Source organism: Notechis scutatus, chromosome 1, assembly GCF_049901735.1.
Source record: "Notechis scutatus isolate UNSWTSFEM ecotype Mainland chromosome 1, rNotScu1.2, whole genome shotgun sequence".
Lineage (NCBI taxonomy): Eukaryota > Metazoa > Chordata > Lepidosauria > Squamata > Elapidae > Notechis > Notechis scutatus.
The window spans coordinates 94,429,944-94,451,989 of NC_142009.1; the positions used below are offsets into that span (position 1 = coordinate 94,429,944).

The window sequence follows — 22,046 nt, forward strand, 5'->3', positions numbered from 1 at the left end:
TTTGGAAAATATTTCAAAAATTCATTCTTTCAACTGGATTCTTCAATTATTGGCAATTGTTGATCTTTGTAGCACTGTGGTATATCTTCTTTGAGCCAGAGAATCTCTATTTTGCTGGGGAAATTAAAAAAAACCTCTTTCATTTTACTGTTAATGTCTTCCCTTTAAGCCTCATGTCCTTGCCCCAAAATTCCTGGAAGGCTATTTGATAGCCTTATCAGACTATACCAGACTAGCAGATGATAGCCTTATCAAGGAACTTACTTATACCAGACTAGCAGGGTTAAGTTCCCCATTTCTACTGCAGATAAATTAGCTAGAAAGTTGTGCTTACTTAATTACCAGCCTTATCAGCCATAGGAACAGAATGATATAATATTTTAATATTGAACCCATCTTCTGGGAAGGCCATCCTCTGCCAGGAGTGTGAATAGTTCGTTTCTTGTCTATTGCTCGCTAATAATCATGTTCCTTTGTTTTCCAAAAGTGTATAAAAGCCTATTTGTGTATTGGGGCTATCAATTTGTGATGTAGTCTGGAGAGCACACCTCTTCATGCTGAACAGGTTGTAATTTCCCAAGTTGGTTGGGAACTTGGTTCCCAAGTTGTATGATAATTGTCTGCTTGTCAGTATTGGGTCACCTTACAGTTTGATCAACCTCTTGGCAATGTCTTATGTTTTTGCTTTAACTCAAATGACAGAGAACCAATTTCTGCTATCATGAGCCACTGGAAAACATATTTTTGACATAGAGCAGGATATAAAGTACTAATTGTCCCAGATGTATTTCTTCTTTTTTTAAAAAACAATTTTATTGATTTTCTACAAACAAACAAGACAAACAAAACATTAAAACATCAACTCTCTTATGTACATACAGTGTGTCGGTTGGTTCATCAGTTTTGTGCATTCATTTCGTAGTCTCAATTACAGTTATATAACATAACAACTCATATTGTCAATCCAAACTTATACATTCTAATATCGCTATTAAAAAATCATTTGACTATACTTTTAATCATTCATGCTTTATGAGATAACAATACTTTAAACAGTTTATTCTATAACAAATCATATAATCATACCAGATCTATCCTAAAAACACTTTATATATATATAATGTCAAATAACAAAAGCAAAATAAATAAATAAAGATATTCCTTGCTTTCTAACATTCTAAATATTCTAAATATTCTATTATTGTATTTTGTCATCTAGCCATTGATAAAAAAGATCCCAAATTTCATAAAATTGTTTATCCTCTTGCTCTCTAATTTCAAATGTCAATCTACTCATCTCAGCACATTCCAATATTTTCTTAATGATTTCTTCCTGCGATGGTATTTTCTCATTCTTCCAGTTTTTAGCAAATACAATCCTAGCCGCTGTTAATACATTTACAATCAGCTCTAAGTGCTAGAGCCCACTGCAACTACATAGCCAAAAAGGCATTAAGAGTTGTTAACCTAATCCTATGTAGCTTTTTCTCTAGTAATATCACACTACTAACCAGAGCATACAAAACATTTGCTAGACCAATACTCGAATACAGTTCATCAGTCTGGAACCCACATTACGTATCTGATATTAGCACAATTGAGAAAGTCCAGAAATATTTCACAAGAAGAGTTCTCCACTCCTCTACTCGTTGTAGAATACCTTATGCCACCAGACTTGAAATTCTAGAACTAGAAAACCTTGAATTACGCCGTCTTCGGTCTGATTTAAGCATGGTATATAAAATCATACATTGCAATGTCCTACCTGTCAATGAATACTTCAGCTTCAACCATAACAACACAAGAGCACACAATAGATACAAACTCAAAGTTAACCGCACCAAACTTGATTGCAGGAAATACGACTTCAGCAATAGAGTGGTCAATGTCTGGAATACTCTACCCGACTCTGTAGTTTCTTCCCCAAACCCCAAAAACTTTAACCTTAGACTGTCTACTATTGACCTCACCCCTTTCCTAAGAGGTCTGTAGGGGGCGTGCATAAAGCGCACCAATGTGCCTACCGTCCCTGTCCTATTGTTTCTCTTATTCTTCTTTTATTTTTCTTATATGTACCATTTCATGTATTCACAACTATGTATACACTTATACTTATTATCTTGTAAACAATTGGCAAATCAAATAAATAAATAAATAAACAATCAGATATTTCAAGTCTTTACTGTATGTATCTGGTAAGATTCCCAATAAAAAGAACTCCAGTTTCAAATGTATACGTTTCTTTGTCATTTTTTCCAACCACATGCGAATTTTAGTCCAATATTTTCTAGCGTCCTCACAAGTCCACCACATATGGTAATATGAGCCAGGTATCTGATGACATTTCCACCATTTTTCAGATTTATTCTTGAACATTCTTGCTATCCTCGTCGGGGGAAAGTACCACCTGTAAAACATCTTATACAAATTTTCTTTATAAGCTGTTGACATTGTCATTTTATAATTTTGCGACCATAATTTTTGCCATTTCTCTAAATCAATTCCATATCCAAAATTATTCCCCCAAACAATCAGTTTCTTTAACTTGCTCTTCCTCTAACTTAATTCCCAGTAAATAACCATATAATTTTTTAATTACCTTCTCATCAGTACCTGTCAAGATCTTATCTAGATCAGTCTGTTTATCATAAAATCCCTCTGTTTTAGAATCTTCATCATATCTTGAATGTATTTGCGCATATGAAAACCAATTCATCTTTATACCTTGTTCCTCTAAATTTTGTATCGATTTAAGTTCACCCTTTTCATCCAATAGTTCCCCATATCTAACTGTTTGTTCCTTCTTATAAATTATAGGATAGGAAAATGCTTCAATAGTCGATAACCAAACTGGAATTTTCAAATAACATTGTTTTTTTTATCTTCTCCCAGTTTAACCACAAAGACTCCCGTATATAATGTCTTCTAAAATAACCCTGTGTTTTAGTTCCCGGCTTATACCATAAAAAAGCGTGCCAACCCAACAGCAAATCATGACCTTCTAGTGTCAACAATCTAGTCTTTCTTAATGTTATCCATTCCTTGACCCACATCAAATTTGCAGCTTGGTAGTACAATTCCCAGTTAGGCAGGTCAAAACCTCCTCTAATTCTAGCATCTTGCAAAAGCTTTAGCTTTATTCTCGCTTTCTTACCTTGCCATATATACTTCAGCATAATTTTATTTAAATCTTCAAAATAGTCTTTTCCGAGCCTAATTGGTATTGTTTGAAACAAAAATAGGATTCTGGGTAAAATATTCATCTTAATTGTTGAAATTCTCCCTATTAATGACAATTGTAAGTTTTCCCATTTCTTCAAATCTATAGCTATCTGTTGTTTAAGTTTAATATAATTATTCTCTTTTAATGTGCTACATCTTGCTGTTAAGTGTATCCCCAGATACTTGACCTTATTCGTAACTTGGATTTTCAACAGGTCTGCCAGTTCTTCTCTTTGTCTCAGTAGCATGTTCTTTGTCAAAATCTTTGTTTTGTCTTTATTTATTTTCAAACCAGCCACCTCACCATATAATTGTCCCAGATGTATTTCAAAGAAGGGGGATAAAATGCATTTTCCGACATAAGAGATCCATCCTGTAATGGCAAGCACAAGATGATTGCATGGTGATGGGATTCCCAGGCAAAGAATAAAGAGTTCAGGATCTATGGAAGGAATCTCAGGCTTGGTTTGGAGTTTTTGAATTGGTTTTGAATCGATTATTTGATCTGAGCATGTGTTAAGAAAAAGAAATATAGCACATCACTTTCAGATTTGTTCTAAAATGGTCCAAAATTTGTTCTGTAATGTAAAAAAGATTTGTAGTTGCTGCTACCCAGTTTTGGCAATTGCTAGCTCATGTCAAGCAATGCTTTCTATATTCCAAATGCCTGAATATATCCTACTGTGGCAGTATAAAGCAAGGAAGTTGTGGGTGCTCCAACATTGGAGATTTTTTAGGATGAGATTGGACAATCACTTGTCTGAAATGGTATAGGTTTTCCTGCTTGAACAGGAGATTGTGTCAGTGTTCCAGCAAACCTCCATTCAATCAGTAACTCCAAGACAACCATATCTCAAAAGTATCTTTATTAGAATAGCAACTGGCACATCTGTGGAATCCCGAATCTAAAAGTTTTCGGACTTCCCACAATTTCCCAAACTACAAATCCATCCCCCCTTGGCCGTCATCACATCGCATGGCCCAATCACGATCCATCCAAAAGTAAGATCCTTATTTCATCCTGCTCCATACTCAATGACCTTGAACTAACAAAAGAATTTTATTTTGTCTACTTAGAGCTACTCAATTGAAACCACCCTCCTCCCACTTTCTCAGGCTATGTGACAGCATGGAATATGGCTTCCAAAGCTGACAGGTTGGACTAGAAAACCTCCAAGGTCCTTTCCAACTCTTTTTATTCTGAGTACCTCATTGAATTTAAAAACCTTAAATAGCCAGATTCATATACAGTATCAATACTGTTGATAGATTTCAGATGGCTTCTAAAATCTGGTTGAGTTTGAAACTCTTAGAAAAGGTGTTAGGGATAACATTGGTTACCTAACTTAGTTTGGATAAAATAATATATAAACTATGTTAGGGAGTTTAAGTGTATGTATCACTTTAAACTGTAAACCAAGTTTTTGGGTGCGGTTGTAAAATCACCATAAGAGGGAGCAAGAGAGCTCACTGTTTTCCTCGGCTTTTACTGGAATGCTGACAATGAAGGATTGATGGTGATAAACTGCATGTTTGCTGAGAGAAGAAAAGGGGTTTGATTTTTCTTCATATCTCTGACTGCAAAAGAGATATATCACTGGACTGATTGATTGTAAGTTTAATGAACTCTTTTTCGACACTGGACTTTGCAAACTGAATAACCCCCGGACTGACTGAACTTAGTGTATGACATATGGACTGTTTTGACTATGCTATAACTCTTGCTGGAATAAAAACTATTTAACTTGCACAGTGTATCTGTCTTACTGAGTGTAAGCTACTACAACGTTTTATCTCACACATATCTGCCTGTCTGCTAGACTGCCGTTGCACGTTCTGCTAGGGTGTATATCCCTAACAAAAGGTAACTATCTCACAAGATGTCACTATGGGCACACATGCATTCACACTCACCCATGCATTTACACATAAGCACATAGGCCTGGAGTCAGTTTGGTGTAGAGATTAAGGCACAAGGCTAGAAACCAGGAGACTGAGTTCAAGTCCCATCTTAGGCACAAGACTAGCTGGATGACCTGGGCCAATTACTCTCTTTCAGCCTCTAAAAGAAGGCATTTTTGAAAAACCTTGCCAAGAAAATTGCAGAGATTAGTTCAAGTAGTCACCAGTAGTCAAAAAAACAATTTGAAAGTACCAAACAAAAACATAGGCCTGACACCTGAAAAAGTTGAGCCCGTTTTTGTGACTGATTGTTACTGACAGGCTTCCTGAAAACTGATAAAAAGCTTTTAAATATGTCCCATGATTCTGGAATACAATTTCTCATTTGCTTAAAAATAGGACTTTGCGCTTGTCCCCTATTCTAGAGAAATTTTATTTGTGAAAGTCTCTTGTTAATTTACCACACTGAAGTACAAACTTTGGGAAGTCAAGGAGGAGGGATTGATGCTGGCAGTCAGAGAAGGAGGTCATGTGCAAACTTTCCACCCAAGCTATCTGAAATCCAGACATGTGTAAAGGCACTCATTTTGACTAGACTGGTTGAATTTAGTGGCAAACACATTTTTCCTGTGATCATCAGAGAGTGTAAACAGAATCAGATGTCATGGTTTTAAGAAAACATAAGCAGTATAAAAAGTGCTTACATCAATTATCTAACTAAGCATTCTCAAAGCTAGTACTGAAATTCATGCTGACAGGGAATTCTGAAAGTCATAGACTCAGTGCATCTGTTGTGTTTTTAAATGGGGAAGATTGGTTTGTATTAATTAAGAAAGGTCTTATTGCAGACAACAATGTGGATTCATTCTACATTTGATCCTTGGATAACAACATTGATTGCAAAACAGGGATCCAGTTATCTTGCTTTGATGTTCAAATAAAAAAGACATTGGATGTCACTTCACCATTTTTAATAACTAAATGTTGACTAATTGTGCAATGTATATGCCCATCTCCAGACACACACGATAAGGACCTTTGACCTTATAAAAGCTTTTGCTTACTAATCTTTACAAGTTTTGAGAAAGTCCTTTCATAGCATTGGAATGAGAGATGCTTGTTTCAAATTCATTCATTGGCTATGGTTAACCTTTCATTGTGTATTAACTATAGCATTCTATGAAACTATGTAGAAAAACTGATTACTGACTGCACAGTGAAGACAATTTTTCTTCACATACTGAACTGAAAAGTTCAAGCATGGGTGTTTGTTTATTTTTTTGCATCATATTCAAATATTTGCAGATAAATTCTATTCAGACATATTAAAAAAATCTATGCCAAATCAGATTCATTAGTTCAGCATAACTGGGCTACTATGCAAAGCATAGCAGCCTCAATTTTACAGTTAGATGGCTTAATTGGGAAATAACCAGATCTTGCATGAAGATTATCTGGCAACAAAACCAAGAACCCAATTCAGATGCTGAACTTTATGCCAATCTAGCAATAAAAATATTGCCAAAATGAAACCAGACTGTTTTGTGGCCAAGCAAACAGAAAAGCCTGTTAGCTGTGAACTCCCATATTTCTGTAAGATACTACAAATTTGTTTGTTTAATTTATATGCTGCCCATCTCACTATCAAGTGACTCTTTGTATGCAGGAGGGAACATAAACTGTGCAATGTGGACTTCTGAATTATCAAGCTCTCATTATTCATGTGAGTATATTTTTTAATTACCTTCTCATCAACCTGTCAAGATCTTACATCCTCTGTTTTGCATATGAAACCAATTCATCTTTATACCTTGTTCCTCTAAATTTTGTATCGATTTAAGTTCACCCTTTTCATCCAATGTTCCCCATATCTAACTGTTTGTTCCTTCTTATAAATTATAGGATAGGAAAATGCTTCAATAGTCGATAACCAAACTGGAATTTTCAAATAACATTGTTTTTTTTATCTTCTCCCAGTTTAACCACAAAGACTCCCGTATATAATGTCTTCTAAAATAACCCTGTGGTTCCCGGCTTATACCATAAAAAGCGTGCCAACCCAACAGCAAATAAACCTTCTAGTGTCAACAATCTAGTCTTTCTTAATGTTATCCATTCCTTGACCCACATCAAATTTGCAGCTTGGTAGTACAATTCCCAGTTAGGCAGGTCAAAACCTCCTCTAATTCTAGCATCTTGCAAAAAGCTTTAGCTTTATTCTCGCTTTCTTACCTTGCCATATATACTTCAGCATAATTTTATTTAAATCTTCAAAATAGTCTTTTCCGAGCCTAATTGGTATTGTTTGAAACAAAAATAGGATTCTGGGTAAAATATTCATCTTAATTGTTGAAATTCTCCCTATTAATGACAATTGTAAGTTTTCCCATTTCTTCAAATCTATAGCTATCTGTTGTTTAAGTTTAATATAATTATTCTCTTTTAATGTGCTACATCTTGCTGTTAAGTGTATCCCCAGATACTTGACCTTATTCGTAATTGATTTTCAACAGGTCTGCCAGTTCTTCTCTTTGTCTCAGTAGCATGTTCTTTGTCAAAATCTTTGTTTTGTCTTTATTTCCCAGATGTATTTCAAAGAAGGGGGATAAAATGCATTTTCCGACATAAGAGATCCATCCTGTAATGGCAAGAGGCTGCAGCACAAGATGATTGCATGGTGATGGGATTTCCAGGCAAAGAATAAAGAGTTCAGGATCTATGGAAGGAATCTCAGGCTTGGCTTGGAGTTATGGAAGGAATCTCAGGCTTGGTTTGGAGTTTTTGAATTGGTTTTGAACTTGATCTGAGCATGTGTTAAGAAAAAGAAATATAGCACATCACTTTCAGATTTGTTCTAAAATGGTCCAAAATTTGTTCTGTAATGTAAAAAAGCTTTGTAGTTGCTGCTACCCAGTTTTGGCAATTGCTAGCTCATGTCAAGCAATGCTTTCTATATTCCAAATGCCTGAATATATCCTACTGTAGGATATAAAGCAAGGAAGTTGTGGGTGCTCCAACATTGGAGATTTTTTAGGATGAGATTGGACAATCACTTGTCTGAAATGGTATAGGTTTTCCTGCTTGAACAGGAGATTGTGTCAGTGTTCCAGCAAACCTCCATTCAATCAGTAACTCCAAGACAACCATATCTCAAAAGTATCTTTATTAGAATAGCAACTGGCACATCTGTGGAATCCTGAATCTAAAAGTTTTCGGACTTCCCACAATTTCCCAAGCTACAAATCCATCCCCCCTTGGCCGTCATCACATCACATGGCCCAATCACGATCCGTCCAAAAGTAAGATCCTTATTTCATCCTGCTCCATACTCAATGACCTTGAACTAACAAAAGAATTTTATTTTGTCTACTTAGAGTTACTCAATTGAAACCACCCTCCTCCCACTTTCTCAGGCTATGTGACAGCATGGAATATGGCTTCCAAAGCTGACAGGTTGGACTAGAAAACCTCCAAGGTCCTTTCCAACTCTTTTATTCTGAGTACCTCATTGAATTTAAAAAAAAACCTTAAATAGCCAGATTCATATACAGTATCAATACTGTTGATAGATTTCAGATGGCTTCTAAAATCTGGTTGAGTTTGAAACTCTTAGAAAAGGTGTTAGGGATAACATTGGTTACCTAACTTAGTTTGGATAAAATAATATATAAACTATGTTAGTGAGTTTAAGTGTATGTATCACTTTAAACTGTAAACCAAGTTTTTGGGTGCGGTTGTAAAATCACCATAAGAGGGAGCAAGAGAGCTCACTGTTTTCCTAGGCTTTTACTGGAATGCTGACAATGAAGGATTGATGGTGATAAACTGCGTGTTTGCTGAGAGAAGAAAAGGGGTTTGATTTTTCTTCATATCTCTGACTGCAAAAGAGATATATCACTGGACTGATTGATTGTAAGTTTAATGAACTCTTTTTCGACACTGGACTTTGCAAACTGAATAACCCCCGGACTGACTGAACTTAGTGTATGACATATGGACCATTTGACTATGCAATAACTCTTGCTGGAATAAAAACTATTTAACTTGCACAGTGTATCTGTCTTACTGAGTGTAAGCTACTACAACGTTTTATCTCACACATATCTGCCTGTCTGCTAGACTGCCGTTGCACGTTCTGCTAGGGTGTATATCCCTAACAAAAGGTAACTATCTCACAAGATGTCACTATGGGCACACATGCATTCACACTCACCCATGCATTTACACATAAGCACATAGGCCTGGAGTCAGTTTGGTGTAGAGATTAAGGCACAAGGCTAGAAACCAGGAGACTGAGTTCAAGTCCCATCTTAGGCACAAGACTAGCTGGATGACCTGGGCCAATTACTCTCTTTCAGCCTCTAAAAAGAAGGCATTTTTGAAAAACCTTGCCAAGAAAATTGCAGAGATTAGTTCAAGTAGTCACCAGTAGTCAAAAAAACAATTTGAAAGTACCAAACAAAAAACATAGGCCTGACACCTGAAAAAAGTTGAGCCCGTTTTTGTGACTGATTGTTACTGACAGGCTTCCCTGAAAACTGATAAAAAGCTTTTAAATATGTCCCATGATTCTGGAATACAATTTCTCATTTGCTTAAAAATAGGACTTTGCGCTTGTCCCCTATTCTAGAGAAATTTTATTTGTGAAAGTCTCTTGTTAATTTACCACACTGAAGTACAAACTTTGGGAAGTCAAGGAGGAGGGATTGATGCTGGCAGTCAGAGAAGGAGGTCATGTGCAAACTTTCCACCCAAGCTATCTGAAATCCAGACATGTGTAAAGGCACTCATTTTGACTAGACTGGTTGAATTTAGTGGCAAACACATTTTTCCTGTGATCATCAGAGAGTGTAAACAGAATCAGATGTCATGGTTTTAAGAAAACATAAGCAGTATAAAAAGTGCTTACATCAATTATCTAACTAAGCATTCTCAAAGCTAGTACTGAAATTCATGCTGACAGGGAATTCTGAAAGTCATAGACTCAGTGCATCTGTTGTGTTTTAAATGGGGAAGATTGGTTTGTATTAATTAAGAAAGGTCTTATTGCAGACAACAATGTGGATTCATTCTACATTTGATCCTTGGATAACAACATTGATTGCAAAACAGGGATCCAGTTATCTTGCTTTGATGTTCAAATAAAAAAGACATTGGATGTCACTTCACCATTTTTAATAACTAAATGTTGACTAATTGTGCAATGTATATGCCCATCTCCAGACACACGATAAGGACCTTTGACCTTATAAAAGCTTTTTGCTTACTAATCTTTACAAGTTTTTGAGAAAGTCCTTTCATAGCATTGGAATGAGAGATGCTTGTTTCAAATTCATTCATTGGCTATGGTTAACCTTTCATTGTGTATTAACTATAGCATTCTATGAAACTATGTAGAAAAACTGATTACTGACTGCACAGTGAAGACAATTTTTCTTCACATACTGAACTGAAAAGTTCAAGCATGGGTGTTTGTTTATTTTTTTGCATCATATTCAAATATTTGCAGATAAATTCTATTCAGACATATTAAAAAAAATCTATGCCAAATCAGATTCATTAGTTCAGCATAACTGGGCTACTATGCAAAGCATAGCAGCCTCAATTTTACAGTTAGATGGCTTAATTGGGAAATAACCAGATCTTGCATGAAGATTATCTGGCAACAAAACCAAGAACCCAATTCAGATGCTGAACTTTATGCCAATCTAGCAATAAAAATATTGCCAAAATGAAACCAGACTGTTTTGTACAAGCAAACAGAAAAGCCTGTTAGCTGTGAACTCCCATATTTCTGTAAGATACTACAAATTTGTTTGTTTAATTTATATGCTGCCCATCTCACTATCAAGTGACTCTTTGTATGCAGGAGGGAACATAAACTGTGCAATGTGGACTTCTGAATTATCAAGCTCATTATTCATGTGAGTATAAAATATAATAACATGACATTCTGACTGTGCCAATATGAGAGGTGTTGTGAAATAAATTTCATTAATATGCTCAGCAATTTTTTGATACTTTCAGAAATAGCAAATATGTTTTTTATACATAAACAAATTAGTATAAGACAGCTTTTTAAAACTTAATTTTGAAATTAGTTTTATGCTCAAATAGCAGGCACAAATCAATGAAGCCAGAGGCTAAGCATCTAAGACTAATTGTTGTTGAAAAAAAAGATGTAATCCTCTTATTTTCTATGGGAGAAGCCACCTAATTAATTAAAAACTAATAGTTCTGTGAACCTGCACCTCATTTTGATCAGAGAAAGCAAAGTGAGGTTCATCACAAATTGAGTGGAAAACACTCAATTTCTATGTATCAGAAATTAACCATTTCCTAATATTTTAGCTACAGAAAATTCCCGTTTCTTTCCCTCCTTCAGGAGATAAATGTGGTAGAAGAAAGTGACTTGCTTACTTAATCACTTTTCTCCAGTCCAAGCATCCTTCATACTGTGGATTTCAAGTCTAGAACTGGTGGTGTACAAAGCATCTCAAATGCAAATTATTTTGAAAGTGAAACAAACAATCCATTTCAAATGTAGAACAATTTATTTGAAAATAGACTGGTTCAATAATTTAAGCAGTATTTCAAACTCAAGGATACTTCTGGATGAAGCTGAATCACTTCTCCCACTGGGACAGTGGATCTCAACCTTCCTAATGCCACGACCCTTTAATGCAGTTCCTCATATTGTGGTGACCACCAACCATAAGATTATGGCTCAGTTCCTAAGACCATAGAAAATATGTGTTTTCCGATGGTCTTAGGCGACCCCTGTGAAAGGGTCGTTCGACCCCCAAAGGGGTTGCGACCCACAGGTTGAGAACCACTGCTCTGGAAGAATTGTCCAGAAGAGCATTCTATTTGAAATCATTTTAGGGTTTCCAAGCATTTATTTAATCTTGTTTTCAATATGCATGCGGACACAACAAGGAGAGAGAAAACAAATACTTACACAATAGTGGTTTTTTATTATTATTAATAGCACTGATGCTAAGAGCCATTTTTCTGGAATAGCCCTAGATTTACATTCAGTTAACTGAGTTTACAAATATAGGCAGGAATGTTTTCAATCGAAGGGTTTCTGAGAGAGGTTGTTTGAGCTCTGAATAAAAATCCAGACCAGTAAGGAGCTCCACATCACGAACACGTGCTGTATGAGCCTGCATTCTTTCTTCAACCCACAGATTGTCTGGTGATTTATCCTGATAAAGCAAGCAAAAATAACATTTGAGGTCTGTTTTAGCAAACAGTAAAGCAGCTTACCAGTCTTCTAAGTTTGAAATGAAAAATGTTATAATTCTGTCACAGCAATCAACTGTATTCATGGACTAGCATGTCTAGGGTTAGAGGGTATTCACGGAGCTAATCGATAATTATTAGATTTTTATGGCCTACACTGTTTGATATTTAGATGAGCATACAATCCCATTCTAGTATAACTGGTAGAAACACAAAGTGCCTCCCTGCTTGTTGTCTTCAGTAAAAATGACAGTGAAAATGACAAAGGTTCATTGTAGTTGATTGTAGTTTCATCAGATTGCACCCTTCCCCCTTTTGTCCAATTTCAGAATTAAAGCTTGAGAAAATATGCTATGAACATTGACCAAAATTTCTGGCAATAATGTTCATTTCATTGGAAAACAGAGGAGGGCACAATGAAGAATAGAGCTTTATCATATACTAGTAGCTGGGCAAAACTAAAGGCAAATAAAGTAAAGGAATATTGCAAGATAGATCAGATCCAAAAAATCTATTTTCTAAGTTAGTTGTAGCTACAGAAAAAGTTATTTCTAAATGTTATAGCTGAAGGACCAGCTATTCCAATAGCACTTGTGAAAAATAATTATTTAATAGCATTTGAATGCAAGCTGAATATGAGCATACAATATGATGTTGCTGCAAAGAAAACAAATGCAATTTTAGCCTACATCATCAGAAGTATGATGTTCAAATTACAGGAAGTCACCATTTGAAGTCACCAGTTCTTCTTTGGCAAAATCCATATTATCCATTGTATCCTATTCTGGACAGTACGCTTTAAGAAGTGTTTAAAACAGGTGTCCTGAAACCTGGTCCCTTTAAGACTTGTTGACTTCAACTCCCAGAATTCCTAATTGAAGAATTTTGGGAGTTAATGTCCACAAGTCTTAAAATTGTCAAGTTTGGAGACCCCTGATTTAGACAAACTAGATCAGATTCAGAGAAGAGCAACAAAGATGACTGGGGGGGTTGAAATTAAACTGTATTAAGAAAAATTGCAAGTGCTGAATATTAAGCACTGAGAAAAGATGTCAGAAAGGGAGAATGGCAGTCATCTTCAAACATCTAAAAGGATGTCACATAGAAGAATATCAAGATTTGTTCTCTCTCATTCCAGAGGACAAAGAATAATAATCTTAATTATTTCCTATAGAAGTTATAGAAAAGCAGATTTTGACTGGGTGCTACAGAATCCAGAAAACTTCAAGACAGGACAGCAAAAGCAGTTTGGCAGTACAACCAATTGCCTAAAGATGAGATAACCTTTCCTTCCTTGGATGAAAGCTTCTGTCTGGAATGCTTTAATTCTATTCCTTCCCTGAAAAGGGATTGGATTCAGTATCTAAATGCCCCCTTCCCATTCTATGATCTATGCTTTTTTTATTTAAGTGGGAAAATAAAATGGACCAAAATGGTATTTCTCAGTTCTCGAATTTAGAAGGTCTAAAGCTATTTATATACATTTGCAATTGTAATTTAAAGTACAGTATATGCATTTTCCACTTGGTTTACTCATTTCCATGTAATATTCTAGCGTACATTCCTGTATTGCAGACAAGAGTCTGGGCTAAGCAGTTTGTTTTGATTAAGACCATCTGCTGCATTTGTAACAGAAGTGCAGTGTAAACCTTGGACTACAGATTTGTATTTTAGCTTCTTAGCCACTGTTTCATAACAGATCCTAATCCTTATTCCTGTAGGTATACAGGAGGAGGAGGAGGAGGAAGAGGAGGAGGCAGAATCAGACATTAAAAATAATTTTTCAATTCAACTGTATTTAGTTCAAAAAACTGTTGAACTTAATGATTATTAAGACAATAGTCTAATAACCCAGCACATTAGAAGAATCTAATAGGCTAGGTCCCATTATAGAAATTTTTAAAAAAATCCTAAATTCGTAGGAGTTTGTAAGGCAAAATGTTTGGAAATCAGTGTTACCACACTTACAGCACAGCTCTCTGAGTTGTCAGGACGATGAGGGAGAATAAAAGACAAAACTTTCAAAGAGCCTGGTGGACAATTTAGTGGACTTTTGGTTGAATTCTCACAGCTAGTCAGCACAACAAAGTAATGGGTTGGGATGGGAATCTTTGTATTGTTTACATACCTGCAAGAGAATAAGAATGCCATAGTTGTTAAATGAACCAATGATCTGCTCTGGGTATGGTTTTGTTGAAAACTAGAAGCAAATGCTGATTTTGGGCAAAGTTATAAAAGCAGTGACATGATTGTGGGATGCTGCAAATGGCCATAAATGCAGCCTGAGGTGTAGTCATGTGACTGTAGGGGCTTCCTGACTGTCAGAACTTCAAATTAGGACCTCCAAGATAGTTCAGTCAGTACTTTAAACATCACTAATTGGCCATTCATAAGTCAAGGACTACCTTTAGACACACAGAAATATACCATATTCGTGAGATTAAAGATAGCCATTTAAATTTTACTGTCTTAACAACAGTAAACTTGATTCTGTAAAATTGCCTGGATGAAATAATCTGTGGAATGATGTGTAATGTTATGTTCATTGGCAAAACTGCTAAAGCCAATTACATTTATTGCATATGAAATTATTCTAAGCAAATAAGGAAATTTAAGATATTGGTTTACTTTTAAGCCTTTACTTACTGTTTGATTGTGTCATAAGAATCAAAGTGCCCATCATAATTATAATCAAAAATAGGCCCACTGATGACATTTAGTCCATTTCTCTCTGTAGCATATTTTGGAAGTAGGGTACTATGGAAGTAATTCCACAATCCTGTAATTAGGAGCACAGCAAGACAGAATCAAATGTAAGGATGCCCATTTTCCATTGCAAATTGATAGAGAAGCAATGGGAACATATGTCCTCAGCATTCACTGAAAACGTGCACTTTTAAAGCCATTTATAAAATAAAATAAATAAAAATAAAACAATAAAATAAAATTTCGATGTTTGATTTGATCAATCCTAGCCCTAACCCTAGTCTTAGCATTTTTGAAATTGATATCTGGAATGGAAATGCTGTACAAAACCTACTTTTGCTTGCTTCTATGGATCTTTGCAGCATCTGCTATCTTAGGAAGCACTCTCAATCTACTCAATATAGGGGCTGAACTGGCCCTACTATTTTCCCTGGTGAAACAATTATTAGCAAAGTATACCAATGTGTAATTCTTTAAAGGAGATTCTACAAAAACCACTATCTGTTGTTGGCTTCTTCTTCTTCTTCTTCTTCTTCTTCTTCTTCTTCTTCTTCTTCTTCTTCTTCTTCTTCTTCTTCTTCTTCTTCTTCTTCTTCTTCTTCTTCTTCTTCTTCTTCTTCTTCTTCTTCTTCTTCTTCTTCTTCTTCTTCTTCTTCTTCTTCTTCTTCTTCTTCTTCTTCTCTCCTCTCCTCCTCCTCCTCCTCTCCTCCTCCTCTCCTCCTCCTCCTCCTCCCCTCTTCCTCTTCCTCTTCCTCTTCCTCTTCTATACAGATACAGACAATCAGAGTTGGAAGGGACCTTGTAGGTCCATCTAGTCCAACTCCCCGCCCAAGCGGGAGACCCTACACCATTTCTGACAAATAGCAGTCCAATCTCTTCTTGAAAGTCTCAACTGATGGCGCTCCCACAACTTCCGAGGGCAAGCTGTTCCATTGGTTGATTGTTCTCACTGTCAGAAAGTTTCTCCTTGTTTCCAGGTTAAATCTCTCCTTGTTCAGTTTCCATCCATTATTCCTTGTCTGGCCTACAGGAGCTTTAGAAAATAGCTTGACCACTTCCTCCCTGTGGCAGCCCCTCAAATATTGGAAGACCTCTATCATGTCTCCCCTGGTCCTTCTCTTTACTAGACTAGCCAAGCCCAGTTCCTGCAACCGATCGTTGTATATTTTAGCCTCCAGTCCCCTAATCATCCTGGTTGCTCTTCTCTGTACTTTTTCTAGAGTCTCAACATCTTTTTTATAATGAAGTGACCAAAACTGGATGCAGTACTCTAGGTGTGGTCTTACTAAGGCTTTATAGAGTGGTATTTGTACTTCCCTTGATCTTGACTGTATCCCTCTGTTAATTCTTCTTCTTCTTCTTCTTCTTCTTCTTCTTCTTCTTCTTCTTCTTCTTCTTCTTCTTCTTCTTCTTCTTCTTCTTCTTCTTCTTCTTCTTCTTCTTCTTCTTCTTCTTCTTCTTCTCCTCCTCCTCCTCCTCCTCCTCCTCCTCCTCCTCCTCCTCCTCCTCCTCTTCCTTCTGCTTCTTCTGCTTTTCCTCCTCCTCTCCCCTTCCTCCTCCTTTCCTATTAAAATGTAAACTGTCTACTGTAATTCTGGAGTTGGGGTATCTACATTGAAATGATAATAAAAGCATCATTACCAATTTTTATATTGTTCCATCAAGGGATATAGAAATGTGCTGTCTTCCAACAAAAAAACAAAAACAAGATTAACTCAAGGGAGCTATTACAGGTGGGAAACATGATATGAAAAGGCATTAATTCTTTCTTAAACAAGCAATATCATGCCAAAAATTTCCAAACTCACGTGTAAATTCTTTGTACATAGGAACAATGTTGCTAGTAATTAGAGCATCGTACTGCCCAGGGCCAGATGAACTGAAGTCTGTGTGAAAAAAGTATGGATTAATGACATGCATAGTGTGGAGGGGAGGGGAATCAAAAGAACATAACAGCTTTCTTTCAGCTGAATATTATATTAATTTCAATGTTGAGGAATTTACTTCTGTACCATTTAAATGCTTTCTGCACTCCATTCAAACAAGAAGACACAACACAATAGAACAAGGATCTTAAAACTTACAGCTTTAAGACTTGTAAGACAACTCCCAGAATTCCTCCTCCAGTCATGTTAGCTCAGGAATTCTGGGAATTGAAGTCCACAAGTCTTAAACTTGCCATGTTTGAAGACCCTTGCAATAGAAAGACATTGACTGCAACAAAAATTGCAGAGACATTTTTTTATGTTTGAGAGTCCCAGCCTGAAAAATAGTACTAAGAGAATTCTGTTCTCTGCTTTTTTTCTTTCTTCTAAATTCATCTGCTTGTTCTAGTTTTTAGCCATTTATGTATAATATATGTTACCTATTTTCCTTCTTAAACACGGCTCTCTTGATTTTCAAAACATTAATATTCAATGCATATTATTAATTGCATTATGGAATCTATCCAAAATTTGCTGCAAATAATTCAGGTTCTCTTGCCATCAACTGCACACAAATATGTATACACTTTTATAACCTCCCCAAAACTTCTCTCTAACATCATCACAAGCATTCTGTATAATTTATCCATAAATAAACAATTGAACACATCATATGTCCTTGTGTTGCTTCCTGCCCAACTCTGAATAATTTTCTAAGCATTCCATTTGTTCATACATTCAATTTATATGGCCATGCAGTATTTCTTTCATGTACTATTCTTATCATTCTAAGCAACCACATTTCAACTCCATGTACATGCATACATTCTGTAATTCAATTCAACTAAATCAAGAAAGGAAAAAATTCTCACATTAATTATGAACTACTGAAGAGCAGAAATCTGATCTGTACATTCCGTGCTTGACTTAAAATGCACGGCACTCTCTTATTTTTGCTTATTGTCCCTTTTAATGAATTTGGCCAACATCTTCCCAAGAAAACTTAACAAAGTAATCTCCCCTGTAAAGTTTTCGTCCATTTTAACCAACTTTGCCTTTGGAGAAAGGGACAATAGTAATGGTATTCTGATCTCCCAATCATCAGGCACTACAGCAACACTCAAAAACACAACATTCTAAATAAAAGTGCTACTTGAAAATCCCCTTCTGTTTTGTTTAGTGAGGTTTTTTTAAAAACTTCATTTAATTCAGATTGTGACAGAATGGAATGTAGGAAGAATGGCACAGAGGTAATTGTTTTAAAAGCCCAATATTCAGATCTACTCCATTTTTCTGCAATGCTGTGTTTGGCAGACAGCCTTCCTACTAGTTGGTAACAAGCTGAAGAAGAAAGACAGTAAAACCTGGAGGAATCAGTAAATTGTTTTTTTAGCAGGTGCTGTATATACGTCATTGGGACAGTATTATTGCATGGTGACTCAGAACAGACACAACATGGGCTGGATAGGGATTGGCAATAGTATAGTTTCCTGTTCACTTAAGAATGGGTGGAGAAAGGAAGCGGGCAGTGTGTGGTCTGTTGTGAGGTTTGAGTACTTGTCAAAAGAAGTGAAAACGTGTGTAAAAGAGTGTGTTTTGCCCACTTCTATGGAAGTGAGTATTGGGTACAGGGTATGTATGCAGGGGTGGGATTCTACCAGTTCGCACCTATTCACTAGAACCAGTTGTTAACATTCTAAGCAGTTCAGAGAACCAGTTGTTAGAAGAAATTACTGGCCTAATCCTGTAAGGAAGGCAGGAAGGAAACATTCTGGTGTTGCTTACAGAAACTGCCTCTCCGTTAACCCTTATTACATTCTTGGCAGGACTAGACCTCCTGTCTCAGGAATATCTCTGGAGTTTTTTTCCCCTCCTTTGCTGGTACTTTGCTTGTGTGGAGTGACCATTCAAAGTTACAATGGCACTGAAAAAAGTGACTTATGACCGTTTTTCACACTTACGACTGTTGCAGCATCCCCACAGTCATGAGAGGCCAGACGAGGAGATGTGTGCCTCCATGTGAGTGATATTGAGTTGGCCACACCCAGCCAATAACATGACCACCAAGCCATGCCCACCACCTAAGCCACGCCCACAAAACCAGTTGTTAAAAATTTGAATCCCACCCCCTGTATGTATGCCAGATCAGGTCATTGAACAGCATAAAAGTAAGTTGAATGCAATGAAGATCAATTACTTAAGCAGTGCATGTAGTTCAACAGGAAGAGAGAGAATGAATGTGAGCTGAATATAAAACAGTACAAAAGAAGTGCCTTGAGATGGTCATTTAGTGAGTGTGAAAGAAGAAAGAAATGAAGAGATTGTAAGGGGAGGAGGAGGAGGAGGAGGAGGAGGAGGAGGAGGAGAAAAATATATAGGCACTGCAAAAATTAGGATAGTTGTAAGGCTAGAAAGGTATGGAAAGGTATAGTGAATGGTAAGCTAGATTTGGCTACAATTATTTAGCTTTTTCTTATTTTATGACTTATATCTGTTAAATTTTTATCTTTTGCACCTTTGCTGCAGTTTGCGAGACAGAAAGGAAATAGCATAATGGATATCTATATATACACATATGTATAAAAATGATGGGAAAATAGTGAAAAAAGATGGAAATCTTAGTGGCATCTTAGAGTTTTCCATGAAGAAAGCCTGTGCTGGGTGGACTGGTTATTCACATCCAAGCAGATTTGCCTTAGTCGCTCAACATATTCACAGCAAATCTGGGAAGCCTGGAGTATATGCTTCGGATTACAAAAGTAGGCACCATCCATGATGCCACATAATACATTTCTTGGAACTCTTGCCAGAAATTCCCTCCACACATTGATAATTCACTAGATTGGAAGATGCCAACACACTTCTAAGATGAAAGATATGACCTTCAGTTGATTATGAGTATATGGTAAAGATTCTGATGGAAAATCTAAGTCGCTGCTGGAGTTAGAGCTTTGGGGAATAAATTAAGACCCAGTCAAGAGAATGAAAAGTGGCTTCGTATGTATTAAAACCGATTCTGAAAAATGGATAAGCATAAGGGTAAGCATAAGAGTATGAAGTTCAGAATCTAAAATGCATAACTGCAGGACAGGGCAAAGGGAATTGAAAAGATAAGGTGCTACCCTCCTAATTTATTTATTTTTATTTATTAAATTTGTTTTGATATCCATCTTGCTGCAAGGGAACTCTGGGCAGCTTACAAAACACCCCTCTCTCTCTCTATCTCTCTCTCTCTATCTCTCTCTCTATCTCTCTCTCTCATCTCTCTATTTATCTCTATCTCTTTATCTATCTATCAATAAAATCAATCTATATTGATTTTGTAAGCTTTCAAGTTCCTCAACTTACAACCATTCATTTAGTGATCATTTGAAGATACAGTGGCACCCAAAAAGTGATTTATGACTGGTTTTTCACAGTCTTACGTGACTGAGTTGTTGCAGCAACCCCATGGTCACATGAGCAAAATGTAGGCACTTGGCAACTGGCATGTGTTTATGACATTTGTATGGTCCTGGGGGGTCATGTGATCACCATTTATAACCTTCCCAACCAGCCACCAACAATCAAAGTCAATGTGGGGAGCATGGTTCACTAACAATTGCAGTGATTCGCTTAACAGCTGTGGGGGAAAAGGTCATAAAATGGAGCTAAACTCACTTAGGAACTGCCCTGCTTAGCAAGAGAAACTTTGGGCTCAGTTATGGTCATACATCAAGGGACTACCTGTTTGCACTTTTTGCTGCTGTTTATATTTCTGGTTTATTTTATAAGCCGATCTTTCTCGCGGCCTCCTTCCAGTTTTACTCCCTTTAAATGCAAACCTGTGGAATCAAATATTTAGAACTGCAACTCCCATGGCCCTGCAGTCTTGTGCCTGCAAAATGCAGTGGTTCTACTTATGTTCTTCCTACAGGCAAGAGACACCCCCAGAATGTTTTCGTTTTTATTGTCTCCCCCACCCTCCCCCTCCTCCTGAATGCCACGCTTATCCCGCGGTTAGTGCTGTGTCTATGTTTAAACGCTCAGCCACATCCAGATAATTAAAACATTGTGTGCTTCTTTCTATATAAAGAACAGTTCTACTAACCGGGAGGATAGAGGAAGCCGGGGGTGATAGTCAGGTCTGGCTGGTAGTTGGAGCAAGTTTGACTCTGAGCTGCGGGGATTCGAACATCTAGCCGCAGACAGTCTGAAACACTGGGAGGGACAGAAGTTGGCTTAACCAGCTGGAAGAGAAGAAGGCAAAAAAAAAAGCATTACACCCACAGCTGGTGGCTAACCTTAGGTTTTGAGACTTCCTAGCCTGGTTTCCTTTGATTTTTCCCCCCCATTTTTATAATGAATCATGGCAGTGCTGTAAATAGAAATGGCCTTCCTGCCCTTTGCTCTCAGATATATCCAATCGGTTTATTTCTTATTCTTCAGCATTCCCTAGTACACAGGTGGAAAAAGCAGGGGGAGAAAATTACTCACAGCTCTGTCCTGAACCCAACAACACCCAAGGGATTGCATTTGAGATCACTAATACCTTGGCCAAGCCATATTTCCTTAACTCTGTGGTTTTCTCAGAAGCAAAACACTATACTAATCAAAATCAAATTGTGAGCCATTGGAGAGAGAATACTCATGCTTGGAAAGAGATGCATGCACTGTATTGCCAATGGTGAATCATGGTGAATATGCACAAGAAGTGCAGGTGAACAGAGAGTATGTGCCAAAGCAAGACACCATCTGGTCTGGAGTGGGAGAAAGTTTATGACGCAGCTAGTAAAGGTAAAGTTCCCCTCGCACATACGTGCTAGTTGTTTCCGGCTCTAGGGGGTCATCTCCATTACAAAGCCGAAGAGCCAGCACTGTCCGAAGACATCTCCATGGTCATGTGGCCGGCATGATTAAATGCTGAAGGCTCATGGAACGCTGTTACCTCCCAACTGAGGTAGTCCCTATTTTTCTACTTAAATTTTTATATGCTTTTGAACTGCTAGGTTGGCAGAAGCTGGGACAAGTAACAGGAGCTCACTCCATTACGTGGTGCTAGGG

General features: G+C 36.9%; 1 protein-coding gene across 4 annotated transcripts in view; it reads right to left on the bottom strand.

The window, feature by feature from the left end:
• Window positions 1-12,081: 12,081 nt before the first annotated feature.
• The window catches only part of ENPP3 (ectonucleotide pyrophosphatase/phosphodiesterase 3), a 66,370-nt gene continuing 56,405 nt past the window's right edge, over window positions 12,082-22,046 (bottom strand). For all 4 annotated transcript variants that reach the window (XM_087971589.1, XM_087971592.1, XM_087971599.1 and 1 more), the window contains 5 exons: window positions 21,094-21,232; window positions 16,887-16,964; window positions 15,019-15,151; window positions 14,341-14,500; window positions 12,082-12,335 (listed from right to left, as the gene is read on the bottom strand). In XM_087971589.1, coding sequence (XP_087827715.1) covers window positions 12,162-12,335; window positions 14,341-14,500; window positions 15,019-15,151; window positions 16,887-16,964; window positions 21,094-21,232 — 684 coding nt within the window. In that variant the 3' untranslated portion in view covers window positions 12,082-12,161. The remainder of the gene's footprint in view (window positions 12,336-14,340; window positions 14,501-15,018; window positions 15,152-16,886; window positions 16,965-21,093; window positions 21,233-22,046) is intronic.